The 24063-nt window shown below is 50.4% G+C and overlaps 2 protein-coding genes across 4 annotated transcripts in view; both read right to left on the bottom strand.

Annotated features, from left to right (window-relative positions):
- LOC123745440 (glucose-fructose oxidoreductase domain-containing protein 1) overlaps positions 1-24063 on the bottom strand; it is a 169264-nt gene that overhangs the window by 112544 nt on the left and 32657 nt on the right. For all 3 annotated transcript variants that reach the window (XM_045726019.2, XM_069300872.1, XM_045726017.2), the window contains exon 2: positions 13985-14156. In XM_045726019.2, the coding sequence (XP_045581975.1) occupies positions 13985-14146 (162 nt within the window). In that variant the 5' untranslated portion in view covers positions 14147-14156. The remainder of the gene's footprint in view (positions 1-13984; positions 14157-24063) is intronic.
- LOC138350210 (putative per-hexamer repeat protein 5) overlaps positions 14152-24063 on the bottom strand; it is a 51549-nt gene continuing 41637 nt past the window's right edge. The window contains exons 2-3 of the mRNA XM_069300558.1: positions 16335-16688; positions 14152-14156 (exon numbers count right to left, since the gene is read on the bottom strand). Coding sequence (XP_069156659.1) covers positions 14152-14156; positions 16335-16688 — 359 coding nt within the window. The remainder of the gene's footprint in view (positions 14157-16334; positions 16689-24063) is intronic.

Below are 24063 nucleotides of genomic sequence, written 5' to 3'. Positions count from 1 at the left end.
TAAAGAGTTTGCACAGACTGAGGGATACCTACCGCAACAAGTGTTTAATTGTGACGAAACAGGACTGTTTTGGAAAAGAATGCCTAAGAGGACATACATTACCAAGGAGGAAAAATCCTTGCCTGGACACAAGCCTATGAAAGATAGGTTTACGCTTGTGCTGTGTTCAAATGCGAGTGGCGATTTGAAAATTAAACCCTTGCTAGTGTATCATTCTGAAAATCCAAGGGTTTTCAAACAGTATAATGTGCAGAAAACCCGTTTGTGTGTGATGTGGAAGTCTAATAAAAAAGCATGGGTCACTAGGCTTATTTTTTCGGAGTGGGTGAATGAAGTGGTGTGCCCTGCCATAGAAAAATATCTGCAGGAGAAACAATTGCCACTCAAAGCCGTGCTTCTCCTTGACAATGCTCCTGCTCATCCCCCAGGCTTGGAAGATGATTTGATGCCTCAATACAATAAATTCCTCACAGTTAAATTCCTTCCTCCTAACACCACTCCTCTAATTCAGCCTATGGACCAGAAAATCATAGCGAATTTTAAGAAACTGTATGAAAGGGCACTTTTCCGGAAATGTTTTGAAGTGACTGAAGCCACAAACCTCACCCTCAAAGAGTTCTGGAGAGAGCATTTTAACATTTGTAGTGCTTTAAAACTCGTTGACAAAGCCTGGCAAGAAGTGACTCAAAGAACCCTGATCTCTGGCTGGAGAAAATTGTGGCCTGAAGGTGTGAGAGAACTAGACTTTGAGGGGTTTGAGCCTATAAATGATGCGCCTATTGTTGAGGAAATTGTTAGTCTAGGCCAGCAAATGGGCTTGGAATTGGATGGTGATGATGTGGAGGAGTTGGTGGAAGAACACAACGAAGAACTGACCACCGAAGAACTCCTAGCCCTTCAACAGGAACAGCAAGCCAACACAGCAGCGAATGATTCTGCAGTGGAGGAGGAGGTGGCAGCAGCACCAACAGCACCAGCGAGTGTCCCTTCTGCAGTAATTAAGAAGGTGTGTCAGATGTGGGAAGAGATTCAAACAACTATTGAACATACTCACCCAGACAAAGCTGTAGTAGGCCGTTGTCTTAATCTTTTCAATGACAATGTGATGCCTTACTACAGAGAGAGCTTGCGAAGAAGGGAAAAGCAAGCTTCCATGGACAAATTTGTGGTGAGGAAATCGAGCAGTGAGCCTCAACCAGGACCTAGTGGCACTCAGGTTAAACGTCCCAGGGAGAGCACACCAGAAAGGTCCTCACTGCCTGATGTGATTATGGAAGGGGACTCCCCTTCCAAACAGTAACTCCTCTCCTCCTCCCCCCTCCTCACCATCTTCCATACGCCTACAGCACTCGACAGCAAGGTAAGTAATAACTGGAACATAGTTTTGTAGGTTTATTTAGATGAATTAGGTAAATTAGGTATAAAAATTTAGTTTGATGTGGGGTTTTTGGGGTAGTCAGGAACGGATTAATTCATTTCCCTTTATTTCTTATGGGGAAATTAACTTCGGAATGTGAGTTTTCGGAAGGCGAGGCGTCTCCAGGAACGGATTAAACTCGCATTCTGAGGTATGCCTGTATATATATATATGTGGTACCTAGTAGCCAGAACGCACTTCTCAGCCTATTATGCAAGGCCCGATTTGCCTAATAAGCCAAGTTTTCATGAATTAATATATTTTCTCTAATTTTTTTCTTATGTAATGATAAAGCTACCCGTTTCATTATGTATGAGGTCAATTTTTTTTTATTGGAGTTAAAATTAACGTAGATATATGACCGAACCTAACCAACCCTACCTAACCTAACCGATCTTTATAGGTTAGGTTAGGTTAGGTAGCCGAAAAAGTTAGGTTAGGTAGGTTAGGTAGTCGAAAAAACATTAATTCATGAAAACTTGGCTTATTAGGCAAATTGGGCCTTGCATAATAGGCTGAGACTTGATGCTAGGCAAGGAAGTGAATGAGATGTATGTCAAGTTTTGTGAAATATATGATAAAGGCACAAAAAAATTTATACCAAAACAGAGATGCAGAACTTGGAAACAGGATTGGTTCAATAGAAATTGCGAAAGGGCTAGAGACCAAAAGACACAAAAATGGAATCAATACAGGAAGAGGCCGAACCCCGAAACATACCAGCGATACAAAGATGCGAGAAACAACTACACGGCAGTGAGGAGAGAGGCAGAAAGAAATTTTGAAAAAGGGATTGCAGACAAATGTAAAACAGAACCAGGTCTATTCTATAAATTCATAAACAACAAATTGCAGGTAAAGGATAATATTCAGAGGTTGAAAATGGGAAATAGATTCACGGAAGATGAAAAGGAAATGTGTGAAACACTAAACGAAAAGTTCCAAAGTGTGTTTGTACAAAATGAAATCTTTAGGGAACCAGACACAATAAGAATTCCAGAGAACAACATAGAGCACATAGAGGTTTCTAGAGACGAAGTGGAAAAAATGATCAAGGAGCTAAGTAAGAACAAAGCAGTTGGTCCAAATGGAGTTTCACCATGGGTTCTGAGAGAATGTGCACCTGAGCTCAGCATTCCACTTTAACTGATTTTTCAGGCATCCCTGTGTACAGGAGCTGTAGCTGATGTGTGGAAAAAGGCTAACATAGTTCCAATCTACAAAAGTGGCAGCAGGGAAGACCCCCTTAATTATAGACCTGTATCATTGACAAGTGTAATAGTCAAAATATTGGAAAAACTAATCAAAACTAAATGGGTAGAACACCTGGAGAGAAATGATATAATATCAGACAGACAGTATGGTTTTCGATCTGGAAGATCCTGTGTATCGAATTTACTCAGTTTCTATGATTGAGCCACAGAGATATTACAGGAAAGAGATCTATCTGGACCTAAAAAAGGCTTTTGACAGAGTTCCACATAAGAGGTTGTTCTGGAAACTGGAAAATATTGGAGGGGTGACAGGTAAGCTTCTATCATGGATGAAAAATTTTCTGACTGATAGAAAAATGAGGGCAGTAATCAGAGGCAATGTATCGGAATGGAGAAATGTCACAAGTGGAGTACCACAGGGTTCAGATCTTGCACCAGTGATGTTTATTGTGTACATAAATGATCTACCAGTTGGTATACAGAATTATATGAACATGTTTGCTGATGATGCTAAGATAATAGGAAGGATAAGAAATTTAGATGATTGTCATGCCCTTCAAGAAGACCTGGACAAAATAAGTATATGGAGCACCACCTGGCAAATGGAATTTAATGTTAATAAATGTCATGTTATGGAATGTGGAATAGGAGAACATAGACCCCATACAACCTATATATTATGTGAGAAATCTTTAAAGAATTCTGATAAAGAAAGAGATCTAGGGGTGGTTCTAGATAGAAAACTATCACCTGAGGACCACATAAAGAATATTGTGCAAGGAGCCTATGCGATGCTTTCTAACTTCAGAATTGCATTTAAATACATGGATGGCGATATACTAAAGAAATTGTTCATGACTTGTTAGGCCAAAGCTAGAATATGCAGTTGTTGTGTGGTGCCCATATCTTAAGAAGCACATCAACAAACTGGAAAAGGTGCAAAGACATGCTACGAAGTGGCTCCCAGAACTGAAGGGCAAGAGCTACGAGGAGAGGTTGGAAACATTAAACATGCCAAAACTAGAAGACAGAAGAAAAAGAGGTGATATGATCACTGATCACTACATACAAAATAGTAACAGGAATTGATAAAATCGACAGGGAAGATTTCCTGAGACCTGGCACTTCAAGAACAAGAGGTCATAGATTTAAACTAGCTAAACACAGATGCCGAAGAAATATAAGAAAATTCACCTTCGCAAATAGAGTGGTAGACGGTTGGAACAAGTTAAGTGAGAAGGTGGTGGAGGCCAAGACCGTCAGTAGTTTCAAAGCGTTATATGACAAAGAGTGCTGGGAAGACGGGACACCACGAGCGTAGCTCTCATCCTGTAACTACACTTAGGTAATTACACAGTGGAACCTCTATTAACGAGTTTAATCAGTTCTGGCACCGAGCTCGTTATCTGGAAAACTCATCTTAAGAAACAAATTTCCCCATTTAAAATAAAGAAAATAAATTTAATCTGTTCCACTCCCAAAAAACCAGCGTTGAATGTAATGAAACGCCATTTTCTGGGTGAGACCCAGAGACTCCCCGGAGCTTTACCGGCTGATATGCTAATGTCAGACTTTGGCATCAGTCATGTGTATGGAGTTCTAGGGCCTACCGGGGACCACGGCCAGAACCTGGCCCCCTCAGAGAGGCAAGGGGAGCAATGGCCTATAGAAACCCCCATGTGGTTGGAAGCATTCTATGTCTGCCATCGACCGGGTCAAGCATCCAGAAAGGTAAGCATTCCAAAACAAACCCCTATTCTGGTGAAAATTGCTACCTAAAGCCGAACTAGTGGATAGAACTCTTCAACAGAAAACAAGGAAACTAGTATGACGTCATACGTCACCACGCCGCTGTCTGCGCAGCTCCCCCCTCCCCGGGAGGGGGAAGGGGGAGCCCCAGACCTCCCACGCCGGCTATCCACCCATCAGTTCTGAGGCTGGATGTCAAAATACGTGAAAAACCGCCGACCGGAGGGAGGGAGGGAGGGTTGCCGGGGAGCCTCCGGGTCTCACCCAGAAAATGGCGTTTCATTACATTCAACGCTGGTTTTCTGGGGGGAGCCCCGTCGGATCCCCGGAGCTAACTACCCACAGAGGAAGGTCAAAGGGACAGAACCGGGAGGCGGACACCACGCACCCTCCAAGGAGGCGAGACAACCGGCATCAAACGCCAACCCAAGGCGCCACAGCCCCGAAAAATCCCGGGAACAACATGAGAACAACGAGCAGCAAGGCCCCTGCACGAACACCAAAAATCCACGCCCGAAAGACCGCAAGGCCACTTCGCCCAGATGGCAGTGAGAGCAGCGAAGCCACGAACGCCACAGGCATGAGGGAAGAACACAGGCAGCTTAGCCGCAAGAACACGGCTGACCACCCGGGACACTATCACCCGCGAACCGGGAAGAACAGAACTGGATCAACGCAAAACGCGCTCCGGACCCAAACGCCGTGGCACGCAAACAACCGCGGAGGGCCGCCACTGAACACAAAAAACGACACACCCCCGGCCCGACCAACGAAGCACCAACAAACCCTGGACCCCTCCAGAATGCAGCAGCCCCACCCCGCGCCAGAAAAGATGGAGACTGCTGCCACCGAACAACCAAAACGCTAAAACTGAAGGAGCAAGAAAACTCAGCGACTCGACCCCCCAGAGGCAAAAGCCAAAAGGAAAGAGCCGACGAAAAACACAACGGAACCGGAGGGGCACTACCAACCGAGGAGAAGACAGAGCACGCTGACCAGAGACCAGGATGGTGCAAGCGGCGCACGAACAGGCCGGAGGTGAAACGACGCACGAGACAGCTTACTAACGGTGCAGAAGCAACACCAAGACCCAAAGCAAGCCGAAGCGGCTCCGCCAGCGCCGCACGAAAAGAGGAGACAGTATGTGGCAAGACGACGGCCCCCAACCCCCACCAGAAAACCAAGCTGAGAGTAAACCAAGCTAACAAGAGTAACCACCTAAGAAGGGACAGGAAAAGAAAGGACCGCCAAAATATCCCATACTGCTGCCAAGAGAAGCACGCAGGTGGGACACCTACCACGAAGCCACCCGACCACCAACCGGAGGCGAGACCGCGAGGCAGAACATAAGCAGCCCCGACAAGGCCCCTCCGAGCCCAGGAAAAGGCGGAGCCGCGGGAAGATCTCGGGCGCGACCACCTAAACCCAGGCGGCACAAGGAGATGGAACGTCTGCCGAACAGAAAAACTCCCCAAAGCATGCAAGCCCGCCAGGAGTTCAGAAACGACGGGTCCGACGCGAGACATCGCAAGACCCAAAAAAAAAAAAAAAACGTCAGGGCAAGCTAGGAAACCAAAGAAGATGGAAGGGTTGCCGCCAGAACAGTACCCGAACCAAGGGGTACGAACAACTGCAATAGACCGAGATAAAGAAGCACATCACAGGACACAGGCTGACAAACGCCTAAGAACACACGCAGAACATCCCTGCTGCAGAGGAGGCAGGAAGAAAGAGCAGAAGCACAAAAACCCCAGGAGAACAACCAGGGGTGGACAATCAGGCAGGGACAGAAAAAAAACCCATGCAATCCCCAAGCACAAAACGGCAGCAAAGTGCCACTCCACAACCGGACACAGGAACAAGGACACGCCACCGTGAAACACGGTACCAATGCACACGTGCAGCAGCAGCAACAGGCACCACTGGAACATGCAACATGTAAATAGCAACTCCCTTCTGCAAAGGCAGAGAACGGAGCAGGCAGACCCCAGACAGGGCCAACGGAGACATGACAAAACCCCGCAGGCCCAGAAACCTGCACCAGGCGACCGACGGCGGAGAAACCCCGCTCGATACCTGCTGGAAGAGGTACTGGGAGCTCTTTTACACCTGAAGCCCAGCCCAAGGCCAGGCTAGACCGGCCAGAGGGTGGCCCACCAGGCAGCTGCTAGGAGCAGTCCACCGGCCCACATACTCCCACAACCAGGACGGGCCGGAACTGCCATACGAAAACAGGCTAGTGTGCCCTGGAAGTCCACGGACAAACCAGCAAGAAGGCTTATGCTCGCAAGTAGGTCGTGTAACAAGCACAGACCTCTGATGGTAATACAGTGTTCCCCAAATGTGCCAATAGCACCACTGCACTCCACTGGTACTATCCCGCAAGTTCTACCAGATAGGCGGGACCCAAGAGCCAGAGCTCAAATCCTGCAAGCACAGCCAGGAGCCTAACCAGGTGAGTACAGAACCAACCCTACAACCCCCACACCTCACAACATTAAAAAAGGAGGGTCCCCTGAATGACTCCAGCATGGGTTGGACATGCACATGAGGGGGACAGGAAGGGTTGAAAAAGGGACAGTCACTGGTGTGCGAACGGTCTCAGTCGTACAAAATCATACCTAAATAAAGACAGGTATATAAACAACTCCGCATCCAGCGCCCGGCCAAAAGACGCCAGACCGCAGAAACTCACCTGGCGAAAGGTGGCACGAACTTGACACGACTCAACCGTGGCCAGAAGAACCTGGGAGCACCGCCAAGTGAAGACGCCAGAGGGTGTCTGGCCTGCCGGGCCTGCAGGAGAGCAGGGAGAGGCGAAGGAGGCAGTCCACACCCATGACACAGGGAAAACCGCGGTGTCCTCCCCACAACTGGGAACCAGGACACCCCCGGCGCGAAGGGGCACATACCGCAGCCAGGGAGAAGAACGAGAGGCGAAGCACTGTAGCAAAAAGAGCGCAAAACACCAGCACTGAAACACCGCCCAGACCAAAACAAACTCCACGGCGCATGCGCATAACACGCTGGCCGAACCGCACACCCTCTCTGCGGGAAGGCGCCAGCTAGGACTACTGCACGAGAAAAGTAGCCAAAAGAGGAAGCAGGAACAATAAAACCGGCCAAAGAAGCAAAGAGCCCAAAAAGTAGCCCAACCAGGCGACAAGTAGCCCAACCGGGCGACAAGTAGCCCAACCGGGCGACAAGTAGCCCAACCGGGCGACAAGTAGCCCAATCGGGCGACAAGTAGTCCAACAGGGCGACAAGTAGCCCAACAGGGCGACAAGTAGCCCAACAGGGCGACAAGTAGCCCAACAGGGCGACAAGGACGAGGAGCCGACAGACGTTCCAATAATGCGGGAAGTAGCGAAAAAACCTTCCCGTACCCTCGAGAACACAGAAGCCAACACTAGTCCCGAAGGCACACGAAGGCGCACCCGAGATCAGAAGTCACGCAGAACCCCATCGAACGGGGAAACATGACGAAAACACCGTCCCAAAAAGGGGTGGGAGGAAACATCCACCCACAGGACGGAACCAACCGACTCAAAGGCCAAGGAACCGAGCCCGGGGAGAGGCCGACGCCCAACAGCAGGTACGGCGAGTGGGGAGGAAAGACCCCACTCCGCATAACCACAAGCCCCGCCTAGAGGGGGATAAAAACCCCCACGGGGTCCAACGGGGCCAAGGCCCCCCAAGTCAGCCCCTTCCCAGCCCCGGGAACCTACACGACAGGCCCCGGGGCCGAGCCGTTCCCCCAAAGCCCCGGCCGTACCAGAAAACCGGGACAGCCGTGAAAACACTAAGGAAGGGAGCCCACTGGCAGACTCATACAACACGGCTGGAGGAACAGGCTCAAATGCCCCCGTCACTACCGGGGGCATTCCCCGAGACTGCCCGAGTCTCAACACCATCAAAAACCCCGCCCCGAACCTACAGACGGTAAGGAACCGGATGCAGGCAGGAAGGGTGATCCAGGGGAAAGACAAGGGGGCGTGGATGGAACCGAAGCAACCAACACCCCCAAGTCCCAAAACGAACTACAACGGGGCAGCCCCGGGGCTCCCGGGGAGGAAACCACGAGAACGTTGCCACCACCAAGGCTCAAGTGCAACGCCCCTGCTGCCCGCACCCGCTTTGTTAGCACAACTGGGTAACCGAGCCGCAACGAGCAACCAAACTCGCAGGACTCCAGGTCGAAGGTGTCACCGACCCCACAGGCAGCAGACGGAGGCAAAACAGAGTGTCACCCAGAGACAAAGGGTGAGAGCAACCCTCAAACTCGCTGGAAGCGAGGGGGGGACTCTGGGGTCACATCCATCGGACCCGCGCGCCCCCAGGGGTTTCCCAGGGTCCCAAGCGTTTACTATAAGAGGACTCGCGCTCAGGTAATCCCAGGCAGGGTACTGCTAATCGGCACCCAAAGCTACCAAACAACTTTCTAAGAGCTGAACCCTCGGGACGTGTACACTCACGGGGACCTAGCAGGGGGTACCACCAGAAAATACTCAGAACACAAGGGACACAAGGGGCAAGAACGAAGGCAGACCCCCCCCCCCACCAGGTAGATAAATAAAAAGAAAAAGAAAACCCCGCAAGAGGACAGCGTACCCAAGCGTAACAGAGCCGGCCACTATGATTGGTAAAGACAAGCTGCACCCTGCGCCCCACCAGTGCAAAAACTGCCCCTTACTCTAAGGCGAACAAGGGAGACAGAACACCCGAGCACACAAAGAGCGGCCGAAAACCAAGCAGTAAACGGCCAAGCAGGGGCAGGACCCAAGGAACTTGTGGAAGGTGGCCCCAAGGGCAGTACTTACAGGGCACCTAGGGAAGGGAACCCTAGGCGCATACAGCCCGAGTACTGGAGAATCACTCCCGGCTCACGCACCACCTAGAAAACAGACACCACACTCTAGGTACAGTGCTGAAACAACCACTGGAGCCGGAGCACATAACCGTTGCCTATAGCATCAGCCGAAGAACTAATGGGTGGATAGCCGGCGTGGGAGGTCTGGGGCTCCCCCTTCCCCCTCCCGGGGAGGGGGAAGGGGGAGCCCCTTCCCCATAGTTGCCTCTCCTTAAATCGAGTTTATGAACTGTTTCAATGTCCCCATTTTCTTCTAGATGATATCTTAAAGCATATTTAATGTCTAACAGGACGTGATCACTCTTTCCCAAGGGAGGAAGGTACTGGATGTCAAAAATCTCTTCTTTCCTGGTGAATACTAGATCCAGTACTGACAGTACATCTCCTTCCCTCATTCTTGTGGCTTGCTTTATGTGTTGATACAAGAATGTCTCCAGAATGAGGTTCACAAATCTGCATGTCCAAAAGTCCTCCGTTCTTGCTTCATAGGCCTCCCAGTCTATTCCTCTAAAGTTGAAGTCCCCCAGTATCAACAGTCGTGATTTATCTTTATCTGCTTGTACAATAATATCTCTCATGACCATTATGAGGCCCTCTCGTTTGTCATCCAGTTCTTCCTTTGTCCAAGTGTTGCTTGCTGGTGGGCTGTAGGCATTTAAAATTATCAGCTTATCATCCTGATTCCAGACCTGCAATGCCATTATGTCAATATCTTAAGGGTTTTCAAATATTAACTCTCTTACCTTCAGGTGTTTTTTCACCAGTACAGCCACTCCTCCTCCCTTCTTAGTTTTCCTGTCCCGTCTCCAAACTGAATAGCCTCTTGGGAATATGACTTCATTTATTATATTTCCTTCAAGTTTCGTTTCTGATAATGCAACAATATCTGGGACCCTAAGCTGGATTATATCTTGCAACTCCAAAGTTTTTGACCTCACTCCATCTATGTTGGTATATACAATTTTCAGGAACATGTTCCCTTTTCCTTTGCTCTTTACTCCCCCTTCCACTACTGATTTTGTTGTTTTGTTTTTATGTACCATTTCACAAGCTTTCCAGTCCCTGTCACTTTGTAGAAAAAAGAATTTCTGTCTTCTTCATTTCTCTCCCCATTTAGACGTTTTGCCTCAATTAGGTTCATTTTCAGCTTTTCTCTGTCTTCCTTGGAGAGGTCTTGTCTTATTGACCAAAGTTTGCCAACCTCATCACTCTGCAATTTCCAGGCATTTCTTAGCACATCCATCATGTTTTTCACTCCATTAAACGTCACCCTTAAGGGGCGGTTCTTTTCTTTCTCATATTTTCCTATTCTTCTAAAATCACTGACATTTTCCTTTGAGCCTTCTCCTAAACCTACTATTTTCTCTATGATTTTCATCTCTTCTACCGCTCGGTCCACCCTAGATGAAATTTCCTTCTCTAAACATCCAAAAATTATTATGGACTTAGTTCTATCTGCAGTGTTTTGTACCAGTTTACTGTTGGTAACCAGTTCTTTCCTAATTGCTTGCCTAATTTCTGCTTCTTGTTGGTCATTTCTGGTTTTGACTTCAGAACACACTTCTTTGATAGTCTCTTTCTCTTTTACGACTTGAGCATATGTCGCTTTTATTTCTTCTTTATACTTTTCTAGTTCTTTATTCACTTCCTCTATGTGAGTTGTCAGTGAAGTTTCCAGTTGGAGATCCTTACCTAACTCTATGTTAGCCCTTAGGCTTGCTTGGAGTTGTTCACCATATGAGTCTATTTTCTTGTTTATTTCTTCAAAGTCACCACACTTCACTTTCCATGCCTCATTTTGTTTCTCTAGTTCCTTGATTTGCTCCTCCTGATTTGTTACCTTGTCTGTTAATGCAGTAATAATCTTACCTTGCTGAAGCATACTCCCTTTTAAAGTGCAAAACTCACTCCTAAGTGCTCCATTGTCCTCTTCCAATTGTGTGTGTGTGTGTGTATATATATATATATATGTATATATATATGTATATGTATATGTATGTGTGTATATATATATATATATATATATATATATATATATATATATATATATATATATATATATATATATATATATATATATATATATATTACACCTTTTCTTTCGGACAGGGCTCCGTTCCCTTTGCTGTTGATGGGGCGCTGGGGGAGCAGCTTGCTCTGTTGGCTCTCGCTTGGTCTTGCAGTTAGTGGGCGTTTTTGGTTGTCTTCCGGCCTCTGGTGGCAGCGGACGGATTTCTCCCCTTTAGGGGATTCGGGGCTGGCGGGGTGGGCTTCTTACCCTGCACTTCGTCATGTCATCTTGGTGGGTGCATTTGGATGTGGTCGATACGCCCCATCCTTCCGGGGTTCCCGTCTGCTCTAAGCTGACACGGGCCTTGCTGATCTGCGGTTCTTCTGGACTTATTCAGTCTGCACCCTGGATTCTTTGCCCTCTTCGGAGGACTGTTGTCTCCGGTCCAGCTTATGTTGGAGTCGGGTGCCTGGATGGTGGCCCTGGACCTCCGGGTCACTTCTTGGCACGTTCCTCTTCAGGGTTCCGGGACTGGCAGAGTTGGTGGTGGGGCTTCAGGCTTGCCGCTTTTGTTGCCTTCCCTAGTTTGTAATTGGCATTTGGTGTATTTACGCATCTTTACCAGATCTTGGTGCCCCGTCTGCTCGGGATTCTGTGTCTGGCCTACATCGACGACTGGCTGGTGTAGGCTCCAAGTCAGTCTGCTTGTCTGCTCGCCATGGGTGTGGTTCTTTACAGATCGCCGGGTTCGGATTCCTGGTGATCTGGAGGCCGTTCCATCTGTTTCTGTTCCAAGTTCGGACCTGGCTGGGTCTTGTTTAGGGCTCTTGGGCCACTCCTTGTCTTTCCCTCCAGAAGTGTTGCTACGGCTGTGGTCCCGCCTTCGCCTGTTTATGAGAGGGTCCCGGGTTGCTCAGCAGTTGCTTCAGCAGTTGTGCGGGAGTCTGTACTTCGACGTGCTGGTCTGCCCGCAGGGTCGGGTTTGGATTCGGGGTCTGTTTGGTTAATTCGGGGACTCCCCTTCCGCCTCTCTTGCAATCGTTGGGTTCTTCCTCTGGGGATCTTGTGTTGGTGCTGCGTCACCAGCTTCCTCTTTGGGGTTTTCGGGGTTCCGTGCCTTGGCACCTCCCCGAGCCTTCGCTCGATGTGTTAACAGACGGGTCATCTCTCGGCTGGGGCTGTGTGACCATTGGTCACCAGGTCGGCTGGGGATGGTGAGGTCTGTCTGTCGGGCTCACAGCATGGTTTGGGAGTTCGTGGCTGTCTGGGTTGCGCTTCTGAGGGTTCGGGTCACTTGGTGCTCTATCATTTAGCTCCATTCGGACTGTTCTCCAGTGGTTCATTGCCAGAACCACAGGGTTTCTCTTAGGGCTTTGACCTTCAGAGTTGGTCCCTTCGAGTGGCTCGTTTGATGGATTCTCGGGGTTTAGCTAGCTGTGCGGTTCATGCCCGAAGTGTGTCCTGCGTCCTGGCGGACAGCCTGTCTCAGTTCATTCCTCTGTTCGCGGATTGGCCGGTCATCGCCAACTCGTTTCGTTGGCTCTGCCGGACATATGGACTCCTGGCCATGGACATCTTCACGTCGGCATGGTCTCGGCGTTTCCCATTCTATACAGCGCCCTTACCCGCCTGCGAGGCGTTCATGGTGGATGCCTTTCGGCAGGACTGGTCAAGGTGGGGGTACCTGTTCCTCTTCTCCCGGTCCAGCTGTTGCTTCGGGTTCTGACTCGGTTGGAGTCTATTCCCAAAGAAAGTAGTCCTCATGGTCCCTTGGTGGCCGGCCCAGCTTTATTTTCAGACGCTGCTTGATAGGTGTCTGAACCCGGGGCGTTTTCCCGCGGCTCCGCTTCTTTCGGCAGGTCGGATCGGTCCTGTACGTGACTGGTTCGGCCTTCTCCTCAGCTCTTCATGTCTGATATTTTGATGCAGGTGTATCACCATCTCTATGGTGATCAGGTGGCTTTATTGATGGTGTCCCACCTGCGAGCTTCGTCTTGGCGACAGTATGAAGTTCCTGGCATTTCTATTCGCCATTTTCTTGCTCTTCGTAGGTTGTCTTCTTCTTTTATGTATCCCACTTGTTGATGCTTTCACTGACACAATGCGTGCATTTGGAGCTGACATGGTGCATGGATGTTCCTTGATTGTGCAGATATATCCAACAAAGTCACGGAATGAACACTCCAGCCTTGTGACAAATCAAAACAATGGGAACAACAGGGGGTGAATTTGTGACATCACAGGGTAGCAGGCACCAGAGAGGTGGCGCCCGACACGGTCAGTGAGCAAACTAAACCATTTCCCACCCATCCACCCACCACCACAGGCCGGCCCGACGCTTGTCTGGCCGCTTCCTCACCCGAACTAGGTTCGTGTAGTGTAACTCTCACCCCGGCCGGCTTGAGGCTTGGCGGACTGCTTCCTACCCGAACTTAGTTCGTGTAGCGTGACTCCCCTATCCCAATTGGGAAACTGGAAGTTTCGGATAACTAAAGTTCAGAAACCAGGTGGTGGTCTGTACCAAGTTGATCTCTGATCCTTATGTGTTCCCAGCTTATTTGATGGGGGGCATGATATAGATAATTACTCCCAGTGGGCTGAGATTGTCATTAGAGCCTGACATTGTAGGGATAGGCCGCAGGGTGCAAATGCATTAAGCTCTGAGAAGGGAGGGGACAGCTTAGCAATCACTGATTTACTTTAAAAGATTCTTCAATACATACCTTATTTGTATGAAATGGAATGTTGAGTTCAGTTGCAACATTTTCTGCAGCTTCTAATGTACGCCCCCAAACTGCCTCAACACGAAATCCCTTTGCTCTGAGGAATGGCACCAAGGCTCTTACAATGTCCCCAGTGCCAAATACCCCAATTCCAGGAAGCATGACTTTCAGTCTGCAAATAGCCCAAAATTATTAATATATTGAGTCAAAACAATCATTTCTAAGATAATGTTTCTATAAATACAAGAACCTATGAATATAAATAAGAGAAACTGAAGAAGGCCTACTGGCCCATGTGAGGCTTCTTATATTTATACCTAACCAAGCTCCTTCATACTACATATATGTTTAACTTTTGCTTCAAACAATTCAGTGATCCTAGCGCTTATTATGTTACTTAGGGATTTGTTCCATAAAAACAAAAACTGCAGTATTTTCAAGCAAATATCTACCCAGATATTTTCTGAATCTAAACTCATCCAATTTGCAAAATATTCTATTGTCTTGTATTTTTGTTATTTTTGTGTTTATACAGTATATTTAGCACCTTATTAATATAACTTCTGTTATACTCTTCCAGCCAACTGTATACATGCTCTTCAATTATATAACTCCTTACCCTTCACCTTCTTAGAGCATGTTAATTAATGTGCAATAAAATCACAACATGATGTATCAATGAGAAAATATGTGGAAAATATGTGAAAAATAAGTCTGTATGATGTGGACGGGATTGAATCCACACCTCTGAACCCTCCAGGTACATGCACTACTAATTGAACTATGATGAGCCACAAACAAATCCCCACCAGAAATACTAGCAGACTTTCTTGGAGTTTGGAAGGCACCATCCAATATCATATCCAAGTTTTTACAAGTGGTACTGGATAGTGTCTTCCAAATTCCAAGTTAGCGTAGTACTGTAGAAGTTAGCTAATCCGAAGACCGCCGATCCGGAAAATGCCCTAATCTGACAAAAATCGTGTCTGAATAATGTTATATCCCTATCCGAACAGAATGTCCATAGAAGCTGGACTACCAAATATTTGTCCAGAACAACGTATAATGATAGTGATTGTAGCCTAAAAATCTCTCCAAAACCAATGGTCCACTTGCCACAGAATATAACATGTGAACCTTTACCACTGAGAGATAAACAAGCGAAATGCCTGGCCTAACATTCATTGTACACCATCACCAAGAAGGGAGGGAGTCAGGCAGGGTTCAAGCGAGCTGGGAGGCTTCAGGCAAGCAGGGAGGCTGGAGTGGGTGTGAGTGACAGAGGTGGGTGTCAGAGGTGGGTGTCAGAGGTGGGTGTCAGAGGTGGGTGTCAGAGGTGGGTGTCAGGAGTGAGTGTCAGGAGTGAGTGTCAGGAGTGGGTGTGGTAACCACAACCACCACACCTCACTCACCAGGGTGGGTGGGGTGTGGGTGAGGGTGGTGGGTGTGTGGTGGAGTGCATTGTGTACCAGAGGTGACTGGCATTAAGCCTAGGAGGATGGCAGTCAGGGAGGAGGGAGGGTTGTCTCTCTCTCCGACCCTCTCTAAGAGGGTCAAAGGTGGTGCAGTTAATTATATTTGTTTTCTTTTTGCCGTGAAGAGCTAGTTACGAATATTAAAAACGACACTTTAATATTTGAGAAGTAATTGGTTGGCTATTTATTCATTTAAATATTTACAAGAAATTAAAATGGGGTTTAACACAAGGTACATATCATGGTGTCATCATACAGCAAGTGAGTGAGTATTATGTTGTCATCACTTGTGACATGGGTTAGGAGGGAGAAGGGTGAAGGGAGGAATGGGTAGGGAGAGTAACCCACCTTCTGCCTATATGTGGCCACATGTCTGACTGCTCACCTGCCCATCCAAATCTGCCTGAGCCCACCCACCCATCTGCCTGCCCACTCACATGCCAACCACCAAGCCCCTCTGCCTGCCATCCACCCACCTGACCTAAACCTGCCTGCCCACCTACCCGCCTGCCTGCCCTCTCACCTACCAACCAAGCACATCTGTCTGCCATCCACCCATCCAGAACCTGCCTATGCACCCACCCACCTGAACCTGCCTGCCCACACACCTGCCAACCACCAAGCCCATCTGCCTGTCATCCACCCATACAACCCACCCACCTGAACCTGCCATCCACCCTGCCCACCCACTCACCTATCTGCCCACTCACCCACCTGCCTGCCTGAACCTGCCTTCCCATGCACCCACATGCCAACCACCAAGCCTATCTGCCTGCCATCCACCCATCCAGCCTGCCCATCTACCCACCTGCCCACTTGAACCTGCCTGCCCACTCCCCTGACAACCACCAAGCCCATCCAGCCCGCCCACTTGCCCATCCAGCCCGCCCACTTGCCCATCCAGCCCGCCCACTTGCCCATCTGTTTCCCCGGCCACTTGCCCATCTGTTTCCCCGGCCACTTGCCCATCTGTTTCCCTGCCCACTTGCCCATCTGTTTCATCGCCCACTTGCCCATCTGTTTCTCCGCCCACTTGCCCATCTGTTTCCCCGCCCACTTGCCCATCTGTTTCCCCGCCCACTTGCCCATCTGTTTCTCCGCCCACTTGCCCATCTGTTTCCCCGCCCACTTGCCCATCTGTTTCCCCGCCCACTTGCCCATCTGTTTCCCCGCCCACTTGCCCATCTGTTTCTCCGCCCACTTGCCCTGCCCACCTACCAGCCAGGCAGCTAACCACCCACCGAGCCCACACACTAATTATAGTGAGCGGAAATTCTAATTATGTTGCCTGTGGTAGAAACATTTTTGGAAATATTTACTTTTGGACTTCCGCAGTGAAACGTCCTTTGATCTGGAAGACCGGCTCATCCGGCCCGGGGTCCTCCCCATACAGTCCGGGAAGCTAATACAGTAGTAGTATGCAGGCGATGAGTCACAATAACGTGGCTAAAGCAAGTTGACCAGACCACACACTAGAAGGTGAAGGGACGACGACGTTTCGGTCCGTAATGGCCCGACCCAAAGTATCACAGGCCCGACGGGGCCCAGGGACATTCACAAGGTAACGAGCAGCCAGGACCCTGTTCGACCGCTAAAATCCCAACGCCCGAATATCAGACCAAGACATATTCCCAAAGACGGCAGCAAGAGCCGCGAACTTACGAACGTCATGGGCACGGGCATAGACTGCAGGCTGGCTGGACTTAATAACCCTGCGGACGACCTGGGAGACCCGAACCCGCGAACAGGGAAGAAGGGAAACCGGATCAACCCACAGCGCATCCCCGGACACAGAAGCCGTGGTGCGCAAATAACGGCGAAGCGCCGCAACCAGACACAAAGCATGATGCACTCCCGGCCTGACCAACCAAGCATCAACCACCCACGGACCCCTCCGGAACGCAGCAGTCTCATTCTTCGCCAGAAAAGAAGGAGACGGCTGCAAGCGAACAAAACAATCTCCACGACCAAAAGAGCAGAAACCCCTGCACCGAAGGAGAGCATGAAGCTCCCCTACCCGACCCCCAGAAGCCAAAGCCAACAAGAAAAGTGCCTTGGAAAAACAATCCTGGACCGAAGGGGCCACAACGAAACAAGGAGACGAAAGGAAAGCGAGCACTCTGTCCAAAGACCAGGACAGCTCAGGCGACGCATGAGCAGGCCGGAGGTGAAACAATGCACGAGACAGCTTGCGAAACGGCGCAGACGTAACATCGATACCGAAGGCAAGCCGAGGCGGCTCCGCCAGCGCCGCACGATACGAGGCGACAGTGTTAGGCATAAGATGACGGTCCTGAAACAACCACGAGAGGAAGGACAAGACCACCTGAACAGACAAGGAACTAACACGACGAAGACGCAAAAAGAAACAGAAGGACCGCCAGGAAACTTCATACTGCCGCCGAGAAGAAGCCCTCAGGTGGGACACCAACAAGGAGGCCACCTGATCACCATAGAGATGATGATAAACTCGAATCAAAAAACCCATATGCGAAGACTCGAGCAGAAGATCGAAAAAGCAATGTGATGTACCGGCCGATCTGCTGAAAGAGGCGGAGCCGCGGGAAAACCCTCGGGTTCGGACACCGAGCAACCAGCGCCTGAAACCAATGCTGGGCCGGCCACCAACGGGCCAGAAGGACAACTCTCCCCTGGTAAGTCTCTAAGCAAGTCAGGACCTGGAGCAACAGCCGAACTGGGGGAAAGAGGTACAGGAATCCTCACCTCGAAAAATCTAGCCGAAAGGCGTCGACCCCGACAGCCTCACGATCGGGGAAGGGCGCCACATAAACGGGAAGATGCAGCGACCACACCAACGCGAAGAGGTCCACCTCAGGGCGCCCGAACGTCTGGCAAAGCCAATGGAAGGACTCGTCGTCGACCGTCCACTCCGTGGAGAGGGGAACGAAGTGAGACAGGGCGTCGGCCAAGACATTGGACACGCCCCGTGCGTGAACCGCCAGGAGAGCCAAACCCCGAGAACTCAGCAGACGAGTCACCCGAAGCGACAAACCCCAAAGAGACAAGGACCGCATCGAACCCCCGCGGTTCAGGCAATAAACCACCGGAGAGTAGTCCGAATGGAGCCGAATCGTCGATCCGCGGGCCACCCGAATCCTCCCCAGAGAAAACCACACTGCCGCGAACTCCCGCACCGTGCTGTGAGCTCGACGGAAGGACGGATCCCAATGCCACTGGCCGGCCTGGTGAGCACTGGTCACAAAACCCCAGCCGAGAGACGACGCATCCGTGTACACATTGAGCGAGGGCTCGGGTAGGCGCCAAGGCACTGAACCAAGAAAAACCCGAAGAGGAAGCCAGTGACGCAGCAACTGACGCAAGGCCCCCGGGGGTCGAACTCTGCGATCGCGAGAGAGGTGGAAGGGGGAACCCCGAAGGAACCAGAACAGCCGACGAAGCCAAACCCGACCAGGCGGGTAGACCACCATCGCGAAGTTCAGGCTCCCGCACAGCTCCTCGAGCAATCGCCGGGTGACTTGAGGGCCCACCAGAAACAGACGAAGGCGGGACTGCAGCCGCAGGAGGGACTCTGGAGGGAGAGACAAGGAGGGGGTTTGAGAGTCCCAAACGAGACCCAGCCAAGTCCGAACCTGAGAGGGAACCAGATGGGACTTCCTCCAGTTCACCAAGAACCCGAACCCGGCGAGCTGGGAAAGAACCAAATCCCTGGCTAGCCAGCAAGCTGACCGACTGGGAGCCCAAACCAGCCAGTCGTCGAGGTAGGCCAACACCCGAACACCTAGGAGACGCAAACGAGCCACCACAACCCGTGTAAGGCGCATGAACACGCAAGGTGCCAGGTTCAACCCGAACGGGAGACAACGAAACCGGTAACTCAGACGCACCACAATACTGTAAAACCGAGCCAGTCCCTGAACCGGGGATGAATCGGGACATGCCAATAAACATCCTGGAGGTCCAGGGACACCATCCAAGAGCCCGGCTCCAAGAGGAGCCGAACCTGAGACAGCGTAGTCATCCGAAAGGAGGGGCAATGAACCCAGGAGTTCAGACGGGACAAGTCCAGAATGAACCGCAGGTCCGCGCAGTCCTGTTTCGGAACCGGAAACAGACGGGAAACCCATCTAAGGGACGACGACGTTTCGATGACGCCCAAGCGTACCCACTCCAAGACAACTCGACAGAGCGCAGGGAAAGAAACCTGCCCTGTCAGCTCCGACCCCCCCCCCCCCGAGGGGGAAGGGGCTACCCAACGCCACCGCAGGCCGCCAGACACGACCCGAAAGGCCCACGAATCGTGGGACCAGGTGCGGGCGAACAGCGCAAGCTGCCCCCCCCCAATCGCCCCGTCAATGGGGCAAACCGCGAAAGGGCCGGCGACCCTTACGAGACCCAGTACCCCGCACAGAGCGAACACCGCACTGACCAAACGAGGGAGGGTCCGCAGGAGGAGCCGAACCCGAACCTGACACCAGAGGCCTACCATGACGAAAGGAACCCCGAGCCCTGGCACGACCCTTCCGGGAAGACCCACCCCAGGACCCCCAGAAAACCAACAAGTCCGACATCAGACGACAAGCCGCCAACGCAGCCTGAATAAACTGCGCCACAGCCGACTCCTCAAACAGAAAAGGACAAAAAGGTGAAGAACGCCTAAGAGCCAGAGCCCAAGCAGATTCCACTGAGGAACCCAGCACCATCTGCCGACACGCAAGACGGGAAGCATAAAACAGGGAAACCGCATCCCGCAAAATCGGCGTGAACAGCTTCAACAAGGCAGCCGACGAACGCGCAGCCGAGGACAAGGTGCCGGACCCCGGGACGGACTCAAGCGTCCCCACATCCTCCACGAGCTAATCCGAAGACAGCTCCAGGAGGGAAAAGAACCGCAAGGCCAAAGCCAAAAGGTCCCGGGCGCGCAAGTCCTCCGCAACGAGCGCCGCCGAAAGGGTGGGAACCTGCACATGGAGCTGAATAACGCCCACATCGCGGAGAAGGGCAGGGGCAAACAAGCACTCAGTCAGGTACTCAAGCTCGCCCCCCAGGAAAACCTGAAGCACCGTGGAAGCTTCCCGCCACTCCAGCGTGCAGGAACGACAGAAGGAATGCCAGGAATCCAGAACAAACAGGGGGCAGTCCTCTAGCCAGGAAGACTCCGGAACCTCATACCGGAGCCAGAAAGTGAACGAAGTCCCAAACCTGAACTCGGACGGATCCATTTCCGAGGCATAATCCAGGTCACGCAGGAGGTAAGCTGCAAAGGTCGCCCGCACCACACCAGGTTGGATGCGATAAGCCAAAAACCTCCGGAAAGACGGAACCAACGTACCCGGGGGAACATGGAACCAAACCCAGGGAGGGGCCGACACCAAATCCAACTCGTACGCAGAGGGGGGAAAAGAAAACCTCACTCCTTGTAACAATAAGCCCTGCTCAGAGGGAAGAAAAACCCAGGCGGGGTCCAGCGGGGCCCAAGGCTCCCAAGTCAACCCCTCCCCAGCCTCGAGGTCCTTTACCACAGGACCCGAGGCCGAGTCCTCTCTCCAAGCCCCGACCCCACAAGACAAGAACGGAGCAGCCGGAAAAGCTGGAGGAAGGGGGCCCACTGGTCAGACCCAGAAACTTCGGCCGGGAGACAAGACTCGAATGCCTCTGCAACGCCCCCGGAAGGGGCACCCCCCGAAGCTGCCCGAGTCTCGAGATCAAGTAACCCCTGCTCCGACCCCAAAACCCTCAGACGCTCCGGGGCCGGAAGCAGGAGGGGGGGGGGACCAGAACGAACAGAAGGGGAAGGACGAGGAGGTGCGGACTGAACCAGGATCGAAGCGACCCCCACTCCCAAGTCCAGGTCTCGAAAAGCAAAGCGGGACAGCCCTGGGGCATCCGGGTGAGCAACCAACCGAGCGCGTTGCAACAGACGAAACCTAGACTGCAACGCACGCGCCGCTTGTACTCGAAGAGAATCATCAGAGGATTGGGTAAATTGAGTCACAAGCAAGCAGCAACACTCACAGGACTCAGGGTCGAAAGTATCACCGACCCAACAGGCAGCGTGGCAGAGGCAAAAAAATGAGGGTCACCCTGAGACAAGGGGACCGAGCAACCCTCAAACTCGCACACAGCGAGTGGGGACTCCAGGGTCACATCCATCGGACCCACGCGCCCCCTACCTTGAGGTTACCTTGAGGTGCTTCTGGGGCTTAGCGTCCCCGAGGCCCGGTCGTCGACCAGGCCTCCTGGTTGCCGGACTGATCAACCAGGCTGTTGGACGCGGCTGCTCGCAGCCTGACGTATGAGTCACAGCCTGGTTCATCAGGTATCCTTTGGAGGTGCTTATCCAGCTCTCTCTTGAACATTGTGAGGGGTCGGCCAGTTATGCCCCTTATGTGTAGTGGAAGCGTGTTGAACAGTCTCGGACCTCTGATGTTGATAGAGTTCTCTCTCAGAGTACCAGTTGCACCTCTGTTTTTCAACGGGGGTATTCTGCACATCCTGCCATGTCTTCTGGTCTCATGTGATGTTATTTCTGTGTGCAGGTTTGGGACCAGTCCCTCTAATATTTTCCACGTGTAAATTATTATGTACCTCTCCCGCCTGCGCTCAAGAGAGTACAGTTTTAGGCTCTTTAGTCGGTCCCAATAGTTTAGATGTTTTACTGAGTGGATTCTAGCAGTAAAGGATCTCTGCACGCTCTCCAGGTCAGCAATTTCTCCAGCTTTGAAAGGTGCTATCATTGTGCAGCAGTACTCCACTCTAGAGAGCACAAGCGTTTTGAAAAGTATCATCATCGGTATAGCATCTCTAGTGTGAAAAGTTCTTGTTATCCAACCTGTCATTTTTCTTGCAGTTGTGACGGCTACTTTATTGTGTTCTTTAAAGGTAAGGTCTTCCGACATGAGTACACCCAGATCCTTTACATTGCCTTTTCATTCTATGTTATGATTTGCCTGAGTTTTGTATGTGGTTTCCGTTTTTATATTTTCATTTTTTCCATAGCGCATGAGCTGGAACTTATCTGCATTAAACACCATATTATTTTCTGTAGCCCATAGAAAGACCTGATCTACATCTGACTGGAGGTTCGCCGTGTCCTCTATGTTGCCTACTCTCATGAAGATCCTAGTGTCATCTGCAAAGGATGATACAGTGCTATACTTTGTGTTCTTGTCTATGTCCGATATGAGGATGAGAAAAAGTACTGGAGCAAGCACAGTACCCTGGGGGACTGTGCTCTTCACGGTTGATGGGCTGGATTTTATTTTGTTGACTATTACACATTGGGTTCTGTTGGTCAGGAAATTGTAGATCCATCTGCCTATTTTTCCGGTAATTCCTTTTGAACGCATTTTATGTGCAATAACACCATGGTCACATTTATCAAAAGCTTTTGCGAAATCTGTGTATATTACATCAGCGTTTTGTTTGTCTTCCATAGCATCTAATGCCATATCATAGTGGTCCAGCAACTGCAACAGGCAAGAGCGCCCTGTTCTGAAACCATGTTGTCCGGGGTTATGGAGTTGCTGTGATTCCATGTATTTTGTGATCTTACTTCTTAGCACACTCTCAAAAATTTTTATGATGTGCGATGTTAGTGCTATTGGTCTGTAATTTTTTGCCTCTGCCTTATTTCCTCCTTTATGAAGTGGTGCTATCTCTGCTGTTTTTAGTATATCAGGAATAACGCCAGTATCTAGGCTTTGTCTCCACAGAATGTGGAGGGCCTGAGATAGTGGTTTTTTTACAGTTCTTTATGAATATGGAGTTCCAAGAATCCGGGCCTGGTGCAGAGTGCATAGGCATACATAGGGGAGCCGGTCGGCCGAGTGGACAGCACACTGGACTTGTGATCCTGTGGTCCCGGGTTCGATCCCGGACGCCGGCGAGAAACAATGGGCAGAGTTTCTTTCACCCTATGCCCCTGTTACCTAGCAGTAAAATAGGTACCTGGGTGTTAGTCAGCTGTCACGGGCTGCTTCCTGGGGGTGGAGGCCTGGTCGAGGACCGGGCCGCGGGGACACTAAAAAGCCCCGAAATCATCTCAAGATAACCTCTCAAGATACTGTTTATGGCTTCTTCAAAATCCAGTGGGGATAGGGTGACGTCTGATATATGATTTGATGTTGGTATCGTATCCATGAAAAATTCATTTGGGTTATCAATCTTTAGTGTGTTTAATGGCTCGCTGAAAACAGAGTCATACTGCGTCCTCAGTAGCTCGCTTATTTCTTTGTTGTCATCGGTGAAAGTTCCATCTCCCTTTCGCAGGTGCCCGATACTAGATGTGGTTTTTGATCTTGATTTTGCATAAGAGAAAAAATATTTCAGATTTCTTTCTATTTCACTGATGGCCTTTTGCTCTCTTTGCCTCTCCTGGGTTTTGTATGATTCTTGTAGCTTCCGTTCAATTGTTTCTATTTCTCTACCTAACCTTCTTCACCGTTCTTGAGATAGGGTGCGACTCTCAAGTTGTTCCGCGATTCGTTTTCTTCGCCTATATAGGGAACGACGATCCCGTTCCAATCTGCATCTCTTCCTCTTTTTTCTTAGAGGTATGCGGTTTGAACATATTTCTAGTGCTACTGAGCTTATTTTTTCCAGGCACTGGTTCAGGTTTGCATT

Source organism: Procambarus clarkii, chromosome 44 (genome assembly GCF_040958095.1).
Source record: "Procambarus clarkii isolate CNS0578487 chromosome 44, FALCON_Pclarkii_2.0, whole genome shotgun sequence".
In the NCBI taxonomy this organism is placed as follows: Eukaryota; Metazoa; Arthropoda; class Malacostraca; order Decapoda; family Cambaridae; genus Procambarus; species Procambarus clarkii.
The sequence above is the reverse complement of the archived record's forward strand: the minus strand, read 5'-3'. Positions and strand labels throughout refer to the sequence as shown.